This window comes from Corvus moneduloides, chromosome 9 (genome assembly GCF_009650955.1).
Source record: "Corvus moneduloides isolate bCorMon1 chromosome 9, bCorMon1.pri, whole genome shotgun sequence".
NCBI classification, from domain to species: domain Eukaryota; kingdom Metazoa; phylum Chordata; class Aves; order Passeriformes; family Corvidae; genus Corvus; species Corvus moneduloides.
Window position 1 is genome coordinate 21,192,705 of NC_045484.1, and position 18,743 is coordinate 21,211,447.

At 38.2% G+C, this 18,743-nt stretch overlaps 1 protein-coding gene across 3 annotated transcripts in view; it reads right to left on the bottom strand.

The window, feature by feature from the left end:
* The window catches only part of ST6GALNAC3 (ST6 N-acetylgalactosaminide alpha-2,6-sialyltransferase 3), a 214,874-nt gene that overhangs the window by 58,675 nt on the left and 137,456 nt on the right, over positions 1-18,743 (bottom strand). For all 3 annotated transcript variants that reach the window (XM_032118359.1, XM_032118360.1, XM_032118361.1), the window contains exon 3: positions 11,925-12,334. In XM_032118359.1, the coding sequence (XP_031974250.1) occupies positions 11,925-12,334 (410 nt within the window). The remainder of the gene's footprint in view (positions 1-11,924; positions 12,335-18,743) is intronic.

The window sequence follows — 18,743 nt, forward strand, 5'->3', positions numbered from 1 at the left end:
CAGAAACAAGTATGCCATTGGGGAAGAGTGCGGCCAGCAGGTTGAGGGAAGTGATCCTCCCCCTCTTCTTAGCCCTAGTGAGGCCACATCTCGAGTGCTGTGTCCAGTTCCGGGCTCCTCAGGATAAGAATGACAAGGAGCTACTGGAGAGGGTCCAGAAGAGGCCACAAAGATGATGAGGGGTCTGGGGCATCACTGTGGGAGCTGGGCCTATTTAGTCTAGAGAAGAGCACACCGAGAGGGGATCTCATTAATGCGTATAAATATCTCAAAGGTGGGTGCCAAGAGGAAACTGCCGGACTCTTTTCAGTGGTGTCCAGCAACAGGACAGAGGAAGGAGCAATGGCCATAAACTAAAACACAAGAAGTTCCACCTCAAAGTGAGGAAGAACACTTTACGCTGAGGGTAGCAGAGCACTGGAACAGCTGCCCAGAGAAGTCGTAGAGTCTCCGTCACTGGCGGCATTGCAAACGCGTCTGGACGCGCTGCTGTGTAACCTGCTCTGGTGACCCTGTCTTGGCAAGCGGCTTGGACTGGATGATCTCCAGACGCCCTTCCAACCCTAATAATCCTGTGATTCTGTGATCAGAAGGAGAAAGTGAAGGAGAAGCATGGAGAAGAAAGCATTTTTGACCAAAAAACAGTGACAACATTACAGCTTGTGATTTGAGTTAGCTAATCCAAATGGAAGAGTCTGAGATAGGTGTAAGAGAAGGCTTGAAAGTTGAAATGCTTCAGGAATTATTTGGGGCCAGGCCTCAAGACTCATGGACAATGCGTGTCTTAGAATGTACTGAGCTGTCCTGGCATCCCAAACAGAGCCTCAGACAGTAACCAGGCTCTGAACACACTAAAACCATGTATACTGTGGCTCACAAACTCAACCCACCATTTAGCTCACTGGAACATAAATTAATTAAATATCAAACTGTTTGACCGAAGACACTTTCTATTGATGTAATTTGCTATAATACCTAGTAAAATTAATGCAATTATACTTTTAATGTCTAGTTCATTCGTAACTGCTTAATTCATATCTCTTAATTCTGTTTTGGAGTGAAATGGATTAGATTATATAATTCCCACCTCCATGAGTTTGGCATTTAAAGGTAACATTCAAATAAATCATTATGCTTTAAAAATATGCAAAATATTGTGAAGTGGAGGACAATCTTGCTGCATCTTCAAAAATCAGTGTAGTATGATCTGTATACAAAAACACCAAAATGTCTTCATTCTAATTAGCCTTCTTGCCATTAAGATAATTTGGGAGCTCTATCTATGCATTCCTGAACTAAACACTCTTCACTTAGAGCTCAGTATCCCAACACACAAAATGAGAGGTTTCTCTATCCATGCCAAACCCTGTTTTGTTATTTGTTCTTGCGTGTTCCTCCTCTGGATACAATAGAAAAGGAACTTGCTCACCTGCCTGACAATGCCTTGTAGACAATACTGAATCAAAATTGCCACAGATGGTAGGTAATGTACCTGTTTGACATTTCTCATTCACACAAAGAGAGACAGTATTTTACTAACTGACTCAGTGTCAAGCTGCTTTCATTTTTCTAACACTTCAAACTTGAAGAAACTAAATTTATTTTAAAATTTATATTCAGTGCAGTCATGTTGCAAATTTGACTCCCCCTGGTAACTTAGTTTCAAAAATGTTCTTTGTGAAGACTATGTGTCCATTTGATAAAAAAGAACATGCAACCATTGGTCTTAAAACAGTTGTAATTTGAAGCACATAGAAAGTGGACACAAGCTTTACTGAAGCATGCCAATCTACAATTCTGTGCAAAACGTTGTCTTTATGGAAAGAGAAAAAGTATTGTAAAATGTAATTAGAGAGAATCTTCCCTGTTTTCATTAGCTATTAACTTTATGCAAAGATAAACTAAAGCATAATGAGTCCTTTCATTATCACGTAATTGTTATTTTAATGGTTACATTACAAGCAATAGAACACTATACATCCACCTCTCATATTAGTGGGCAATTATTTTGAAACTTCCTATTATAATCTAGCCACAAAGACCAATGTATTATTGCCACCATTTTAGCATAATGATGACCGTGGTTTTGAAATCAGTGTGATAATCAGCCTCAAGGAAAAATGCAAAGTCATAATGAAGAAAATGTTTATATTATATGCCAGTCTCAGGCCTGGAACGCAGACTAAAGAAGTTTAAGGAACTCATGTGGAGCTGCTCTTGCTTCCGCTATCCTGAAACTGGTCAAATTTATATGACAGCAGTGGTTATTATTTCAAAAACAAAGGAAAACTATCAAGTGATCCAAAATTAGGAGCTTGGAAGGGAAACTGGAATAAGCCTTTCCTCAATGTATCATTTCCAAGTACCATCCTAAACCATATCCAGAAATAGTGCCTGAAATCCTACATTTCCCACTGATAAACTGAACTGGCTTTAGTTACTCATCCTTTCATTGCCTTCCTTCTAACCCAGCAAAGCAGTGTAGCTTGGCAGGAAGTGATTAGACAGATCTAAGCAGTACATAAAGCTTGAGGATACCCTGGGGATGTCCTCTGTAAAGTTAAATGAAGTTTCATATCCAAGAGGCACTCCATGAGCAAGACTCAAAATACCTCTAGGAGTGTGAAGGCTCTGGGATGTAACTGCAGCTGAGGGTCCCGGGCACATTCTGTACAGTGAAGCTGAAATCCAGCTCTCTCGAACACTGTGCATTCTTGGAAGTGGAGGTAAAGGCAATTTAAAACCATGAAATCAGCCCCAAGGAGTTAAGGACCACTGCTTGCTTCTACTCCAAACATGAAACACATTTCAACAGTGTCATCACTTACATAAAGTCAGAGCAGCACAAACAGCGAGCAAAAATCCACAGCCACTGAGCTCTGGCAAAGACACAATTCTCCCTTGATAAAAGAAAAAGCTACACATGACAAACACTAGTCACATTTCTTAATGGACTAGAGAAAGGTGTGTAAAGAATGCTAAAGTGAACGGACACAGAATATTGATAATACATGAAATAACATTTGAAAAAATTGAAACTAAAAATCTTCTTTTAGAGGAATGCTGCTTTGCACATACTCTTCAGATTGTTTTCTTTTCCTAATATTTTGATTGATTGTAAAATGTCAAGAGACTACTGTTAATTTCATATAGAAGGAAATGCTGTAACATTACCATGTTTGGCTGAAAACAGGTTACAGAGCACCAGAAATTTGTTCCATACTGGACTTCCAGACCATTCCAACACAAAATTAGGACTGCATGAGATTGAAATGCCTTCATGGTAAGCATACAATATTCAAAAAGCCCCATGGGTATGAATTTCTGCACAGCAATAGCTTCTGCTTTCCCCCAGTGTCATTTTCTCTTAGGGAAGTCAAGTTGTAGAAAGGGTACAAATATCCTTTTCCTCACAAAGGCATTTTGAGGCTTAAGTGATACCTGCAACATTTTTCAGAAATGCTCTCATGGGAAATGTTTGGGACACTTTTTGGAGACAGGAGTACTAGAAAATCTAATGAATTTATTCAAGAAAAATTCTGAAACAACATATGGAGAGCAAACTGAACACAGAGCACATATTCCTGACATTTATCTTTGTTTCTATTGTTAACATAAAAGCATGATGTTTGTTTCCTAGAATTTCATCTGCTAATTCTTTCTTTCCTTTCTCTTTTTCTACACTAGTGACATCATCCACAGCAATTTTTAAGGCTTTGCAGAAAATCCTGTGCTTTGAAATTTTTAGTGAATCATGTAGAGAATGTTATTAGATGTGGAGTTTATGCCTCCTTTCTGTAACCAGCAGGACTAGAGCAGAGAGGATATGTGCGCTGGGACGACTTAATTTTAAAAATAAAAACAAAGAAAAAGAAGTCTCCAAATATAAAGATGGGATACCAACAAGAAACTCGTAAAGAACAAACATGAGCGTTAGAAACCTTTTCTTCTACTGCAATTGCATGTTTACTGAATTCTAATGCACCAGATAGGGCTGCTCAGGTTCTGAGAAGAGTGCTGTCTCTGGTAAGTGGTCCCAACTGTACTGAATGCTCCCACAACCAGGAATTACTTACAAAGTCTTGAAAATAGAACAGCTGAATCTTTGAACATCAGTATTAAAAAGTATTTCCCTTCATACCCAAACTAAGCCCCATGCTGGTCAATATCTGAGACATCACACAAACTGCTTGAAGACATAAGATTCGAGATTCATAATAAATCCCCACTGTTAGAGTTATGCTTTTCCAGACTGTTGTAAGTTCCAAAACCTGCTGAAGATGTGAATCTCTGAGAAAAACTGTACATGCTGCTCTTGTGCCTGTTACCCTTTAAATGCAGAGTTGCCTCACCGTTAAAAGCTCAGAGAAGTTGAGTATCACAGGAACTGTGTAGGAGCGATTGTTTTCTAAACACCAGTTGCAGCATATCCCAATAGCACATCAGGTTCCCTGAGAAGCACTGCTATGAACCCTGAGTTACCTTCAAAGGCATGTGCTATAAATCCATATATTTGTACAGTTTCACTGTTCTGAAACTGCAGCCTAAATTCTTTATGTGGGATAACAGACACAGAAATAAAAAAAAAGAAAAGTAGAACATCTGCTTTGTTTTTATCTGGGTAAAAATACATATTGAAGATGTGCACAAGCAAGCACCTAGTTAACAATGAGTTCTAAATTAACATAATGAGTCACAAAAATTCACCATTTCCCCTTTGTTTTCCTCCCACCTATGTCTGTGAGGTCTCACAAAGGCTTGATTCCTTACCCACTAAAATCTCCATGCAGAATTTGTTTACCAGTCTTTCTAAATTTTAAGATAAAATACTCGACCATAAGTTCAGGCTAAACTTTTTCTACTTTCAAACAGTTTTTCTTTTGCTGTGTCTACTTGTACAAAGCTTTGAGAGGACAATCTTTTCTAAATATCATTCAGAGAGGTACTCAAAGTTAGTTCTCATACAGCTTTTCTTGTAAAAGTCTTTTCTAATAAATTTGACTAGCTAGTGGGTGGACAGATGTACAGAAACTCTTCTCCATCCAAAGCAAGAAATTACCATAGAGTCTTATTCCCTGTCTCCTAAAGTTGCTGTCCTCACTTGAGCAGAGGCCCTGCAGCACAAACCTCCCAGTGCATCTCCTGCAGTCTGATTGCAGTATTGTTTTTTACTAAGCACTGTAAATACAGCTCAGCGCTCTTTAGGGAGCTTCCATTAGAAACCCCACAGTTACCAGTAACCAACAGGTATCACATTTCAGCAAAAGAAACATTACATTTATCTTCTAATCTATTTAATATATCTTAGAGAAGAACCACCATGTGACACTTGGTAATAAGTACAGACTTCAATGGTAATCACTGTGCTCCTCAAGACAACTACTTCAGTTCGCAGCAAGGCTGAATTCTAAAAAATAGATTAATTCATCTTTTTTTTAGTTTTTAATTTTTAAAAAAATTACATCTATTCCTTCAAAATTTTAAGCTCCTTTAGGAACATCAAGGTCTATTTTACACACTGTGATCTGAAAAGCCAAAAAGACTGAACTATGGCAGATGAACACCAAAGGCTTCATTCAAAATCTGTTTCTGCTAATTTTTTTCTTTGAGACTTTTTTCCTTTGCAACCATAAAATATTCTCACCATCAGCAGCAAAACTGGAAGCCCTGCAATCCAGGGTGCTACCAGGATTGCCAGCATGAGTCAGTAACTTACATCATCCTTTCCAAAGGTGGATGTTCATGGGATGTGAGAATCACAGAATCACAGGATATGCTGAGTTGGAAGGGACCCTCAAGGATCGAGTCCAGAATCCCATCCGTATGTACAGTTCCTTCTGGGAGGTATCAGCAATTGTCTCATAACAATAAAAGCTGCAGAGTATTTCAAGCACAGGATGAAAAAGGTGCGCATGTAATTAGGACTATAGCGAACACTGTATAAAGATTTAACATACAGTTCATCAGGAGCAGAAAACAGATTTAGTGGCACTTAAAGAAGATGGGATAAATTAAAAGAAATAGATGGATAAATTCAAAGAACATGTGAAAATGCACAATGACAGAGTAGTTCCTGATTATATATTCCATGTCTTTAATCATTAATTAAAAAGAAATAACTCCATGGCTATAGTCAGCAACCACTACAGAATCAATAGGTCTCTAAGCTCACACCAATCTATACGCAGCCACAGCTTTATCACAAAATAATAGCTAATATTGATATTTTTTAATAAAGTCTCACTTTACTGTGTAATTAGTGTAATGCAGTAGGAGCTGTGTTTCTTAACAGAAGTGCTGGTGCTTTGAGCAGCACTTACTGGCATGTTAATAAAGAACGGACTTCTTCTATTGAGTTCCATCTGCCTAATAGAGAAAAATGTTCATCTTAATTAGGAAAATCTTCATAAAGAATATAAATGCAGTTACTAATGGGCTGCAGGGAATAAATGCAGGACACTCAGGAACAACTGGTGTTTTACCAGGAAATGGAAGAGCGGATATAAACCCCCAAACAGTTGTTAACCATCTGGTGATTGACCACAAATAGCAGAAGATGCTGAGGTTTTAAGTGTTTTATAATGAAAAATCTATTTATTTCATTAAGGTTTCATGCTTTAGATCCTTGTTTTTTCAGGTAATAAAGCAGTCTTGACTGACAATGAAACTATTTAAGCCCTTTATGAATTAAGATGGACAAATTCATTAGCATTTTTGGAAGGAATTACTTTATCAAAAGAAAGAATGGAAGTGCCAAGCAATGGTTCAAGAAAGATCCACTGCCAAGTACTTGAAAAATGGTCACTATATCAAACACATGTTTTTGGGGTTACTGAGGTGGTCATAGGCAGTTGAGAACTTTTTGCTGACTTCATTGGTGCAGCAGCAGATATTATATCATCATGATAAAGACTATAGCAAAATGTAAACTGCAATTAATCTTTGTCCTTAAAAATGTTCCAACAGGCATTATATCTTTCTTCTGTCAGTCTGAATCAGTTTTTTCATCCTTTTCTTCCTAAAGTTCTGTAATTTAAAGACATTGATATTCTCTAACACTGCTCATTTTATATTCAAAATAAAATGAACTTTTACTAATCCTCCAGAAATTATATATATATTTTTTTTTTAGATAAAGCACATTAATACAAAGCACTGATGGGACATATACTTCCCAAGTGCCCAAATTTAACTCTCTCAGCCAGGCTCAGTGTCAGTGTTCACAGCTTCCCAATGGAGAACTGCTTTCTGCAAATTTTAACCAATACTAGCTAAGATTTTATATTTCCTCTGAATAACTTTGATAGAGAAACCAATACATATACGGAAGGAAGTGCAAAAATGAAAATATCATTACTAAAATATTTCATTCAAGCCAACAACCAGAAACATGACATAAAACTCTGATGTTCTGGACACTGACAGCTTTACCACCTCAATTCACAGAGAATATCACCAAACAATAGAACTTACAGCTACTTGAACCTCAGAGAATGTAATTTCATTTACTAATTTCAATGACATTTCTACTAGACTATAGCTTCATGTAGATTAGTCAAGACACATGAAAAACCACATATTAGCTGAGGTGAAGCTGCGATGACTGCAGTTGTCTTAACAATGTCAATCCAAACTTTAGATGAATGTAATTTGCTAGCTCTAAATGACAGAGATATAATATAGATCTCATATATCACCAAAGTAATAAATAACTAGTGAGCAGAACTGAGTAAAATGGCAGGCTGAACACAACCCCAAATTTTGAATCTTGATGCAGAAGTCAGTGATCAGAATGATACATCTTTCTGCCTTGAATGATAGAACAGCTTTCTCACAACCTAACACACAGCACCATCTGGCATGAACAGAGGAAATGAAGAACTTCTGGAAGAGAAGCACAAAAGCTATTTAGTTTCTTTAGAATTAGCCAAGATACTGACAGAAGTCTTTCAGAAACAGCCATTTGACTGCAAATGTGGCTCAGCGAACCTGCCTCCTGAAGACACGTGTGTGTAGTTAATCTCAAAAAAATGTAGTTGACTTGAACTGATGGGGTGTGGGATGGGCACTGTCTGAGTTAAGACAGTGTATGTGGAAAGCCAACTGTCTACCACACTGGCTGGGTTTTAGAACATCATCTCACGTCTCTTACTGGGAATTTTAGGAGCTCAGGACACATTTCTTCAGCAGAGCTCAGCAGGCTCTTTTCAGTAGTTGCTCACAAAGAGAGTGACTACAAACACCCAGTTAAGCTGTGCTTTGAGCAGTGCCAGCACATCAGCACTGGCTGTTTGCTGGGGCTCAGTGCCTCACTTGTGCAGTGGGACAGGAGTGGTCTGAGCCCACTGCCAGCCCCGAGAGGGGGAGTGGAGCTGGGCCATCACTGGCACTGCTGAGAGGTGCAGTGCTCAGGGGTTAGCCTAAGATGCTTGTAGTATAAACACAAATGGAGCCTGCAGACCAAAAAACATTGACTGCTCCAGTGATATTAGCACAGATTTATTTCAGCATTGCTTGTTGAAAGTGACTTTTAACGCAGACTGTTTTCTAAATGATCCTTAAAAGACACTCCTTTCTTTCTCATCACCTTCACCTAAGGCAAGAACATCCAGTAGCATTGATCTATTTGCAGCTAGTTTTCATTAATTTTACCCTCCCTAAGGGTGGTGCAGCTTTGGTGCCAGCTAATTAAAACCTATTTAGGGATGCTCAGTGCACTTTATCAGACCAGAATTAGCTTTGCTGCTTTAATGAAGACTGCAGTTTTCTCTGTTATTACCAATTAAATGTTATTATATCATAATGCATTATATTTGTATTGCATGGCAAAGATATAGATGGCTTTAGAACCACTTATCTGGATTGAGGTACATACAAAGATGCCACATTTAGTAATTATCTAATATTTCTTTAAATCCTTTCACGTGAGTCAATATATTTAATACACCAGCACATTAGGCAAGCACTGGAAGAAGCTGCCAGCTTTATGCTCCCTCTAGGGAAGTACCAAGTAAAATGCATTAATGAAAAATTGTGAATGTCTGGTAATGAATATTATTTATGTACAACAATTATTCAAAGTGGATGAGCATTCACCACCTTGAACTCGACTGCTTCACTAAGGAAGACTCGCAGAAAGAACAGAACATATGTTCCCCAGATTCCTAACACTCATGCAAGGTTAATTGCACAATGTGGATAGCCCATATCTGAAGGTATTTTGTACTGCTGTAGAATTAAAAAATGCATTACAAAATAAATACTGTTTGTTGGAAGTTACTTAGAGACAATTCTTGTTTCTTCCATGCATCAGTAATAAATGATTTGTCAATACCAAAGCTGTGGGTTTTGAACCTGAACTCAGTGAAGGCCGGGATAAAGCTCCCACGTCAGCACTGCAGGACCAGAGCTTTTCTGCAGTAGAGAAGCGACTGCAGCACATACCTGTTGGCTGCTTCTCACAACATCCTTTAAAAATTTGAGCACCACAAGGATGAAACTGCTGAAAAGTCTCACTAATTACCTAAAAAGATTGTACATCAAAGAGTAGAAACAGAAAACTCATTAAAGGCTCGACAGACTAGAAATCTGTTGCAATCTTACTATGCATTAATGGCATACACTGTACAGAAAGACAGTATTTTAGGATTAAACTAAAATAGATGTAGCTGCAATCCACTCAGTACATTTTAAAATATGAGTTGAAATTGGTTTCCTTCCAGAATTTTTGCTGAAAACATGTCGAACCAGACCTCTGTTCAATCTAATATTCCAAGCAAGGGTTGATGTTTCTCTGAGGAACTGAAGGAATATTTTGCTGAGGAACCCGAGTCTGTCTCAGCATCATAACAGCCTGGCACAATGTGCGAAAGTATTTTCATCACCCACAAATCTCTTGTGCTCTCCATTTATTGCTTCCACAAATGCCACATACCTCTAACAGTCTCATGATCCTCCCTAGAAACAGAAGACAGGTCCTGCAAATTGAAGATGTTACAGAAAATGAAACAGTTTCCAAACTGAAGTCCCCGATTAGTAGAGAACTGCAGGATGTTTTCTTGAGATACAGAAGGTGTTGGCTGGTGACGCATCAATCATTTCCCTTGTTTCTGGCTGACAAAAGCACTAAATGATGTTAAAAACATCACTAAGTATTTGATGCGGAAAAGAAGGAAGGAAAATGAAAGTTGCAGTAGATACAAGGATGTCATCTGGTTGCCACTATAAGAAGTGGTGGGTTTTTCCCTTGTGGCAAAGGGACGCACCTGCACAAACAACGTGATGGGTCGTGAGACAGGCTTGTAAAAATTTATCGCTGCTTGCAATGTGAAACTTAAGGAGAAAGAACATGGGCCACTTTGACATTAGGCTGCTTAAGAACTTTGTTATAAGCACTGAGAGAAGTTCAATCTGCTTTTGACATGAAAAGAACCATTTGTATTGTGTTAATTACGTAACTATAAAACCTTGAGATGTGTTAATTTGTTGAAGATTAATGGATCAGGCTGGAGAGAAGGATACTTTGACATTGAATGATGAGGGGTTTTTTTCATAGGAAAACCAGGAGATTTTATCACGGTCTGATCTCACAATAAGGATTTTGATGAAGTACAGTAAAGTCACTGTGACCTGACTGACTCATAAATATAAACAAATTTATGTATAGCAATGCAATAATGTACCCGTGATCATATTTAGCTTGATTAATACGTAAACAGGATGACTTGGATTATTAAAGGTCATTTTTGAAGAATGGATCTTGTGTATTTATTAGCCTCTGTTCATCAGTTTGTTCAGTTAAACTAAAGAAGCCATGATAACCTTGACACCTTTATGAGATACATGAGCTCCCTCCAAGTCCAGAACCACAGCAGCAATATGTGTACTTGGTGAAGAAGCTGAGGGGCAGGCTCTTCCTTACATTTCAATAGTTTGAAAACCAGGAAAAATCAACTGTCACCAAATTTCAACAGATTAATAACATAGTGAAACAAGTATGTTTGAGATAATGAGCTTCTCTACTTCAAAAGCTAAGTCAAAATTTCAGACTACGTTAAGCTGTTTGTGAGTATCTGTATCTTTAATTTGGTCAGAATAGCAACAGTCCTTCCCAACCTCAAATTCATGATGTGCAAATTTAAAAATTAGTATTAATGCACAGCAGTGATCTGGAAACTCCTTCCTAGCTAGCTCAAGTGAGTATGTGTGACAGGTGCTCTTCCATGCCAAAACACAGATGACCTGAATTTTTGCAGCTTGGTTACAAATTCCTGAAATTTGTGGTCTTAATTCCACAAATCCAGTTCCTGCTTTGAACATGCTAGGCAAAACAGTGGCCCTCACACTTTCACCTCTTACAGCTTCCACTTGAGCAGAATAAACACACATTCTCAGGCATGGAAAATAGAATTTCAGTGCAATACTGGTAAAAACCTAAATCTATTCCAGTATCTCTTGATAACCCATTTTCACCAAGAAACAGAAATAATGCAAAAAACCCTGAGGTCTGTGTTTGAAGGAAAGCTACAGTGTATCTCAACAGAGAAGAAAATAAAATATCCAGAATTACCCTGAGGTTGTGCATTTGGAAATGTTGTTTGTGTAGGATTATCCTCTTCAAATAAAATGTCAATTTAATCAATAGTAAATTGAGCTGAAAACAACACACAGATTTGAAAACATTTCAAGAAGACATCCAATATTTTTGGGATTCAAGCCAACAGAAATGGAACGAACAGAAGGTAGCGTAGGTGGGGTAAATGGGGCCTAGCTGCTGCCTCATCAAGTGCTTATAAAAGTCAAACCCATATAACAATCCATTAAAAACAGATCTGGGGACTCATTTAGTAGCTGGCATCCCGCATGGACTTTTCTCATGTATCTTTTGTCAAAAATTATAATTGTTCTTCAGGTTTAAGACTTACCGGTCTTTTCCTGTCTCCTTCTTAAACACTGCATCACAGTAACTCATGCGCTTCTCCGTTGTCACGTAGATTTTGGCAGTTGGGTAGCTGTCAACAGTTTTCTTCAGCATGTTGTACACAATGCCATTTCCATCCCTCCTCATGTTTCGAAAAGGACCCCAGATCACGTAAACGGTGTTGTTGGTTTCTTTGAAAAAGTACTCAGGATTTTTGAGTAGGAGAGGCACACTTGTGTGAGAAACCACTCTTATGGTTGTCCTCTTCCCAACATCTTCCTCATAGCCCTTTGTGGGAGCATTGTTCATCCTCCATATGCAAGAGGACTTATCTATCTCAGTGCCCACCTTCTGGCCAGCCATCTGTCCAGAGTTTGAAACAATGGCACAGAGGTCACAGTCAAGTTGTAGAGGCTGGAAGACAGGAAACAATAACATATACTGCAGTTTTTCTCTGTAAAGCATGAAGACTGAAAATTCAGTTAAAAGAAAGACCAGTACAGTACAACAAATTGATAGCAATGCTTCTCTTTAAAAATCAAAACCACAATCCCCATGTGGCAGAGCTGCTTGAAAACTCTACCACTGCAAAGCTCTGAATGCAAACCTTTCCAATCAAATACGCTGTTCCAATCTTTGCCTTTGTTCCCGCCTTGCAAAGTCAACTATACCAATAATCATTCCCTTTTTTCCTCTAAATGTTACTCCTTTCACTAAAAAACAAGGAAATAAAGAAGCAGCAGAAAACAGTATTTAGATCAATGGCTTCTCTTTTAACAAGGTGTTGTCAGCAATAGGAAAAAACCTACTGAAAAAGTAATGCTGGGAATTTAACTGTACACTAACTGTGTTTGTGTCTGAATTAATAGTTCCCAAATTCGTGACAGAAGTCGAATGGGAGATGTAACTCTAAGAAGTAATGTAATAGTATGAAAATCCTGCAGTTGGAAAGGAGATGTAGACAGAGGAATATGTTGTTCTCTCCAGAGAGCGATTATGACCCATGGAAATGAGAGGCAGATGGACTGGTGACAACTGAACTAGGAACTTAATCCTGAGAAAACTGAAGTCAAAGACAGTATTTCCTGACCACATTCTAGGGTGCTATTACTCCAGTATGAATTGAAAATAGAAAAAATTATCTAACAGAGATATAAGGACCTATCTGATGTTCCATTTGTCAGAGTATAAAGAGTAAATGTCTTTTGATTCTTTCGTACCTACAGACTAAAAGGAAATGTCCTCTAATTAATTTGGATTGTATAAAGAGTTCAGTTAGAAACTGAAATCAAATCAAAACTAGATCCATCAAAAAAAACCCCACAGAAGAACATCCAGGTCAGAGATAACCTACAATTTTTTTATGATCACAGACTTGATCCTCTGTCATGCTTGCAACTTGGAGCCAGTGACCTGAGTTTAATATTTTTTAGGAATAATTCCCTTCATGTTCTTTGGACATTTACTCTGACAGGATGCTAGGTGCTTTTCTGATCAGACTTGTGGCTATTTCTCTTCAAAATCACACCTCATTTAGCTGATGTGGATGAATAGCCTGCCTACATTTGACCACTATAACCCTAGGATGTGGTTGCTGACAAAACATCAAATTTTTGGTAAGGGGGAATAATGCAAGGACAAGAGACAAACATCTGAAGAGAGCCAAACTGTAAGAGCTAAAATATCTCATCGTTGGGTGACAAATACTGTACTGAATTAAGGCGCATCCTGCAAGACTTCTGCAATAAATCTCACAATTTCAAAGCTTTGATTTCTCTATCGTGATTGATTTGATTTAGCTATAATGGCTGGTTCAGGAAAACATTTTTTCCTCATTTCATCAGTAGCTAAAGATTCCTGATTGAATACAAAAGCACTGTCAACACTGCCTTTACACAATGCCATGCAATTTTTATAGCTCTTGTAGTTTTAGAGAGCTGTCCTGCATGGCTCTCTGACAGCAGGGATGAAATCCCAGGAGATGCAGCTGAACAGAACAGTCTTTCTCTTTACCACTCACTCACAGAAATTCTCTCTAAGATACATTATGAGGACATGGCTGGGTGACCTAAACAAATCCACGGGCATAACTCATATCCTAGCACAAAGTGAATTGTTACAGTCCCAGTAGATTAATTTATAGCTTTCAGGGTGAACTTTCAAACTAACAAGCGCTGAATATGAAACTGCTAGATAGGAAAAGCCAATTTGGTCAAGAATCTGGTCCCATTTAAATTTGTCTCATCCTCAATGCTGCTTTTTTTCACTAAATTTTTCCTTCTCCATTAAAATGGAGCTGCTCTCTTAAATTTGGAATTGTTTGATTTTCTGACCTTAGTTAGAAATGCATCACACATTTTCTGTTCAGTGAGTGCAACTGTTCTGCTTGAATAAACTGCATACACTCACTCCTGCAACTGTGTCCCCTGGTTTTCTAGCTCTTTTGTTGTGACTCATTTATCTTGTTCCAATTTATAAAGTGCTTTCATAATACTGAATGCCTGCACTAGGTCAACATATAATCTGCTCTTCTTGAACAGAGTCAGAGGCTAACCCCCTCCCAGCTCTATCTCACAATAAATATTTTTTACAATGTAGAGAAATTTTACATGTCCCAATATGCATATTTTCCAATAGACATCCCAGACAAAGTTAGGAGACTGACTGACACCCAAGACAGATATTCCACTGACTACAGAATCATCCACTGACTTCATAATCTTTTTGCATCATATCTCCCTCAACATATGAGAAAACACAAATCAATATTCATTCACTGAACCCCGTATGGAGACAGGCCACCAGCTTGTAGTGCTGGTTTATAGGTGTCAGAGACAAGAGGGGTGGTTTCAGTAACACACATGAAATCCACATACAATACAAATGGGTCTGCCAGCAGTCCAGGCTGCCCTCTCATCTGCAGAGATGGTTCAGCAGCAGTGGGATTGATACAGATTGGCAGGACCACACAGAAACCTGTGCTGTTACTGCTGATCCTCTCTGGACCCAGAACATCCGGTCAAGGTTCACCTCTCACAAGATCTTCATTCACTTGCATCATAGATATATGAGTTAAAGACAAAAACATTAAGAACCATTCACCTTTTCTTCTCTTTTCATGTACTTAGACATTTGTTTCACCGCTAAACACCATGGGGGCTGAGCTATTATTGCTGCTAGAAAATTGTTCATTTTGTTGCTGACCAGAAGGATGTAGAAGTCCTCAGAAAAGCAGCTGGGCATGGTTCTGACAAATTGTCCCATCTTTTTCCTGAATGATACATTGTAACTGTTGAGGAACACTTATATTTTAATCAGTAAAGAAAATGAAACGTCTGACCTTTCTATTTCCTGTGCAAGCTTACGGACAATAGAAAAGATAATTAAAACTGTGAATTAGAACTTGCAAAACAGTGCCATTTCTTTAGCAAAGAGAAATAGCTGTGTAATAAAGGTCACTTATCAAACAGTTCTAGTTATTAAATCTTTGCATTTACCACTGAAATGGCTTCACAGAATCAAAGGTCAAATCATTAAATAACAAAATCAGCCAGAATTAGAAAAGGTCACAAGCAAATCTAACTAAAGTAGGTCACAAAACATGATTCTCTTCCACACAGGATTTCATTATTTGGAAAATAGCTTACTTTCCAAATTTGACATTTCCCCACCATTTCCAATGTCTCCACCAAGAGATTGAAATTCCAGCTACAGAACCATTTGTATGGGTGGGTTTCCCAGTGGCACAGATCCTGCATCACAAAGTTTCCCAGCCACAGCCCTGGCTGAGGTAGATCTGCTGAGGTCCATGTGGGGATGATCTCAGGCCAGGTCTCTCAACCATAAAACAATGTCTGGACAGACCAGACACATGCCAAGCTCTGGTCTCAGCAGAGACTGCCAGACTCACTCCTCAGCTGGACCAAATCCAGCTCAGGACCTCTGCAGATGGAATTTCCACTAATGAAAAGCTGAATTTCTCTTGTGGCTTCTTAGCACTATAGACCAGTGGTGCGCTGGAGAGCTCTCTCCAACCACCATCTCTGTTCCACTCTGAATCCCACAACTAATCATGCAGATAGTTAGGAAACTCAGACTAAACTTTCTCAATTGTTACTTTAACAATATGATTGTAATTTTGTAAATTGGACGCAATGCCCATTCACTACATAATGAGGCAATTATTAGCAGCTTGCCACATATTAATTTGCTCCTTTAATGTTGAAACAAATGAGATCTTTTCTTATAATCATCCTATTTGAGTGAATTCTAACAAAGCCGATTGAACAAAGCTCCAGAGAGACTTTCTTTATTTCAATGCCATTTATTCTTCTACTCTACTTGGATGTCTTTAGAGTTTTAGAGGATACAACATTTATAATGATGCCAATAGGGAATAGATTTTGCCTTTATTCTTCTTGATGTTCTTTTGAGGTCTTTGAAATGAAAGGTACAAGAGCGGCATTAACCGTCTGGCATTGTTTTTATTGCTTTTCTCTACTTTACAAGCAAAAAATGTATTTTAATTTTTCCTGTGTTTCAGTGATTAAACAAGCTGGTTTTATCTACACTTACTCAATTTATTCAGACCTCTGACTGGGAGAAAAGACTTGCCAGGCTTCTCTAGGAAAAAATTTAGCACATTAAAAGAAAAGAAAGATAGTACTTGCGTGTTCACCCAGCAAGAACTACCAATTTAGCACAGCACTGTATATAACTTACATTACTAACATCAAGAAATAAAAATAAAAATGATAAAAAAGACAGGTCTGATGACCCTGAGTTTGTGTTTGTTCCCTCTTCTCCCCTACGGCAGTATTGTGGGTTTTTTACCTTCAGCAGTTCATTTTGGTCCTAGCCCTCAGCATCACATCCCAGCAAATTATTTCTGTCTTCATAAAATTTAATGTTAAGATTTCATAAAGATTTTAACATTTTGACATTATTGTGAAATAAGCCCGGTGTCAACATGCATCCCATTTCCAAATAAATAGAATATGATCTGCTTTTTCATAAGACTGCTCCTGAGACTCAAGTGCCTGGGATATTTTATTTAGATGAATGTCACTGATATGTACATGAGTCCTAGCAGAAAGTTTTTATTTAAATTGAATGAATTGGAAGGGAATGCATAGGAGGCACATAATGGGACTAATCTTACAGCAAGAGACTGAATAAATAACCATGGTTGGAAGCCTTTCTATATACACTGACCCAGTTGTTACAGAACTGTTTGATTTGCAGCTCTTGTTATAGCTCCTTAAAGGGGCTGTACCAGCCCTTTGCACAAACAAGTATCTTGTGGATTCCTCACATCAGTGGTAACGAGACAGAAAAACAAAGGAAGCTCAGACTTTGGGCAGAGGTTGAAACTTGTGTGCCAAAGTCACCCACCCCATGTACACTTTCAACCAGCAAGTGTATTTTTGGAACATTTTCATTTTCTTTCTCATGGAAAGGAAAAAAAGAACCAAACCAGAAACTCAAACCTTCCAAACACGAACCATAGTGCAAAGTGATGCAGTGTCATCTTTCTCACTTTTGAAACAGCTCCAGACAACTCCATGCCAGCTCCTACCTCTTTCAAGATACAGCAGAGCAAATGCTCACCAGAATGTTGTTAATTTTGCGGCTGCTATTGGGAATAATATAGGCAGCTTTGTAACAAAGCAAGGATCAAGTATATCTCATGATACCAAGAGCTGAAAACCAAATGCCTCAAATATATGTGAGAAAACTCTGAATAAAAAGAATCAAGTATATGACCTATAAAGAATAAACCCGGGTCTTTTTATGTATTTTAGGTATTTTCTACTATTTACTGTAAGGCAGAAATTGAAAAGTCAAAGATAATACCCTTCATGATAATCTCATAAAACAAAATTTAGTAAAATTGAATAAAAGCCAGGTCCAGCTTGATCAAAATACATTAACTTTCTATTTTTCAAAAATTGTATTTAAATAATTTTCTAAAATGGAGTTGAAATGCTCCTCCAGTTGAACATTTTGCTTTATTATCAAAAGGTGAAAGAATGATAGTTCACATTAACAAAACAATCCCTTTCATTTTTTTCATTTTTCCTAACTTCCGGCTGAAACTTTATGGAAACTGACACCTTTTGAATAAGCCTACATTAGTATTTTCTTCTGGAATAATAAACTATTGGAAGACTCTTGATAGCTCTATTGGTAAAAAAGACTTAAAAATAGAAAGGTGGCAGGTAGTAAATAAGAAGGGGAGAAATTGTTCTGTCTCTGCATGGAGGGTTAACGAAGGAAGGAAGCTACCAGATTGAGTGCTTCAAGTACAACAGAAAGACCTGGGAGAGGCAGAGCTCTGGAGGACTATTGGGCAACAGCCCTGAAGGATTTTGAGCACTGAGAGAGTGGCAGGTGAAGAAAGTTTTGCCCTAAGGTGTTTTCTGAAGGATCTGAAGACCTGTCATGCATGTGCACTCTCGGTCACTCCGCAGAAGACCCATTTTTGTTTGTGTCTCAGGTGCCTGGCAAACTGTCCTGTCCCTAGGGCAGGAGGGCAGAAGGGACATGCTCTTATTAACACAAATGGATATGCCACAAAAGGGGGAGGAAATAAATGGAAAGAAGACACAGAAGAGAGGAGAGAACAGAAAGAATTTCAGACAACCTATGAAAGGGTAGATTGCAGTTTAGTGTTTAAAAGGGAAATGTGTAAGGGGAAGGAGGATTTGAGAAAAAGCAAAATACTGATATATAGCCAAGGAGATAAACCATGATGCTTGGGAATGCAATCTAGCAAAGAAGAACCAAATCTCCTAAAGATATTTGTTAAGTTATAAACTAA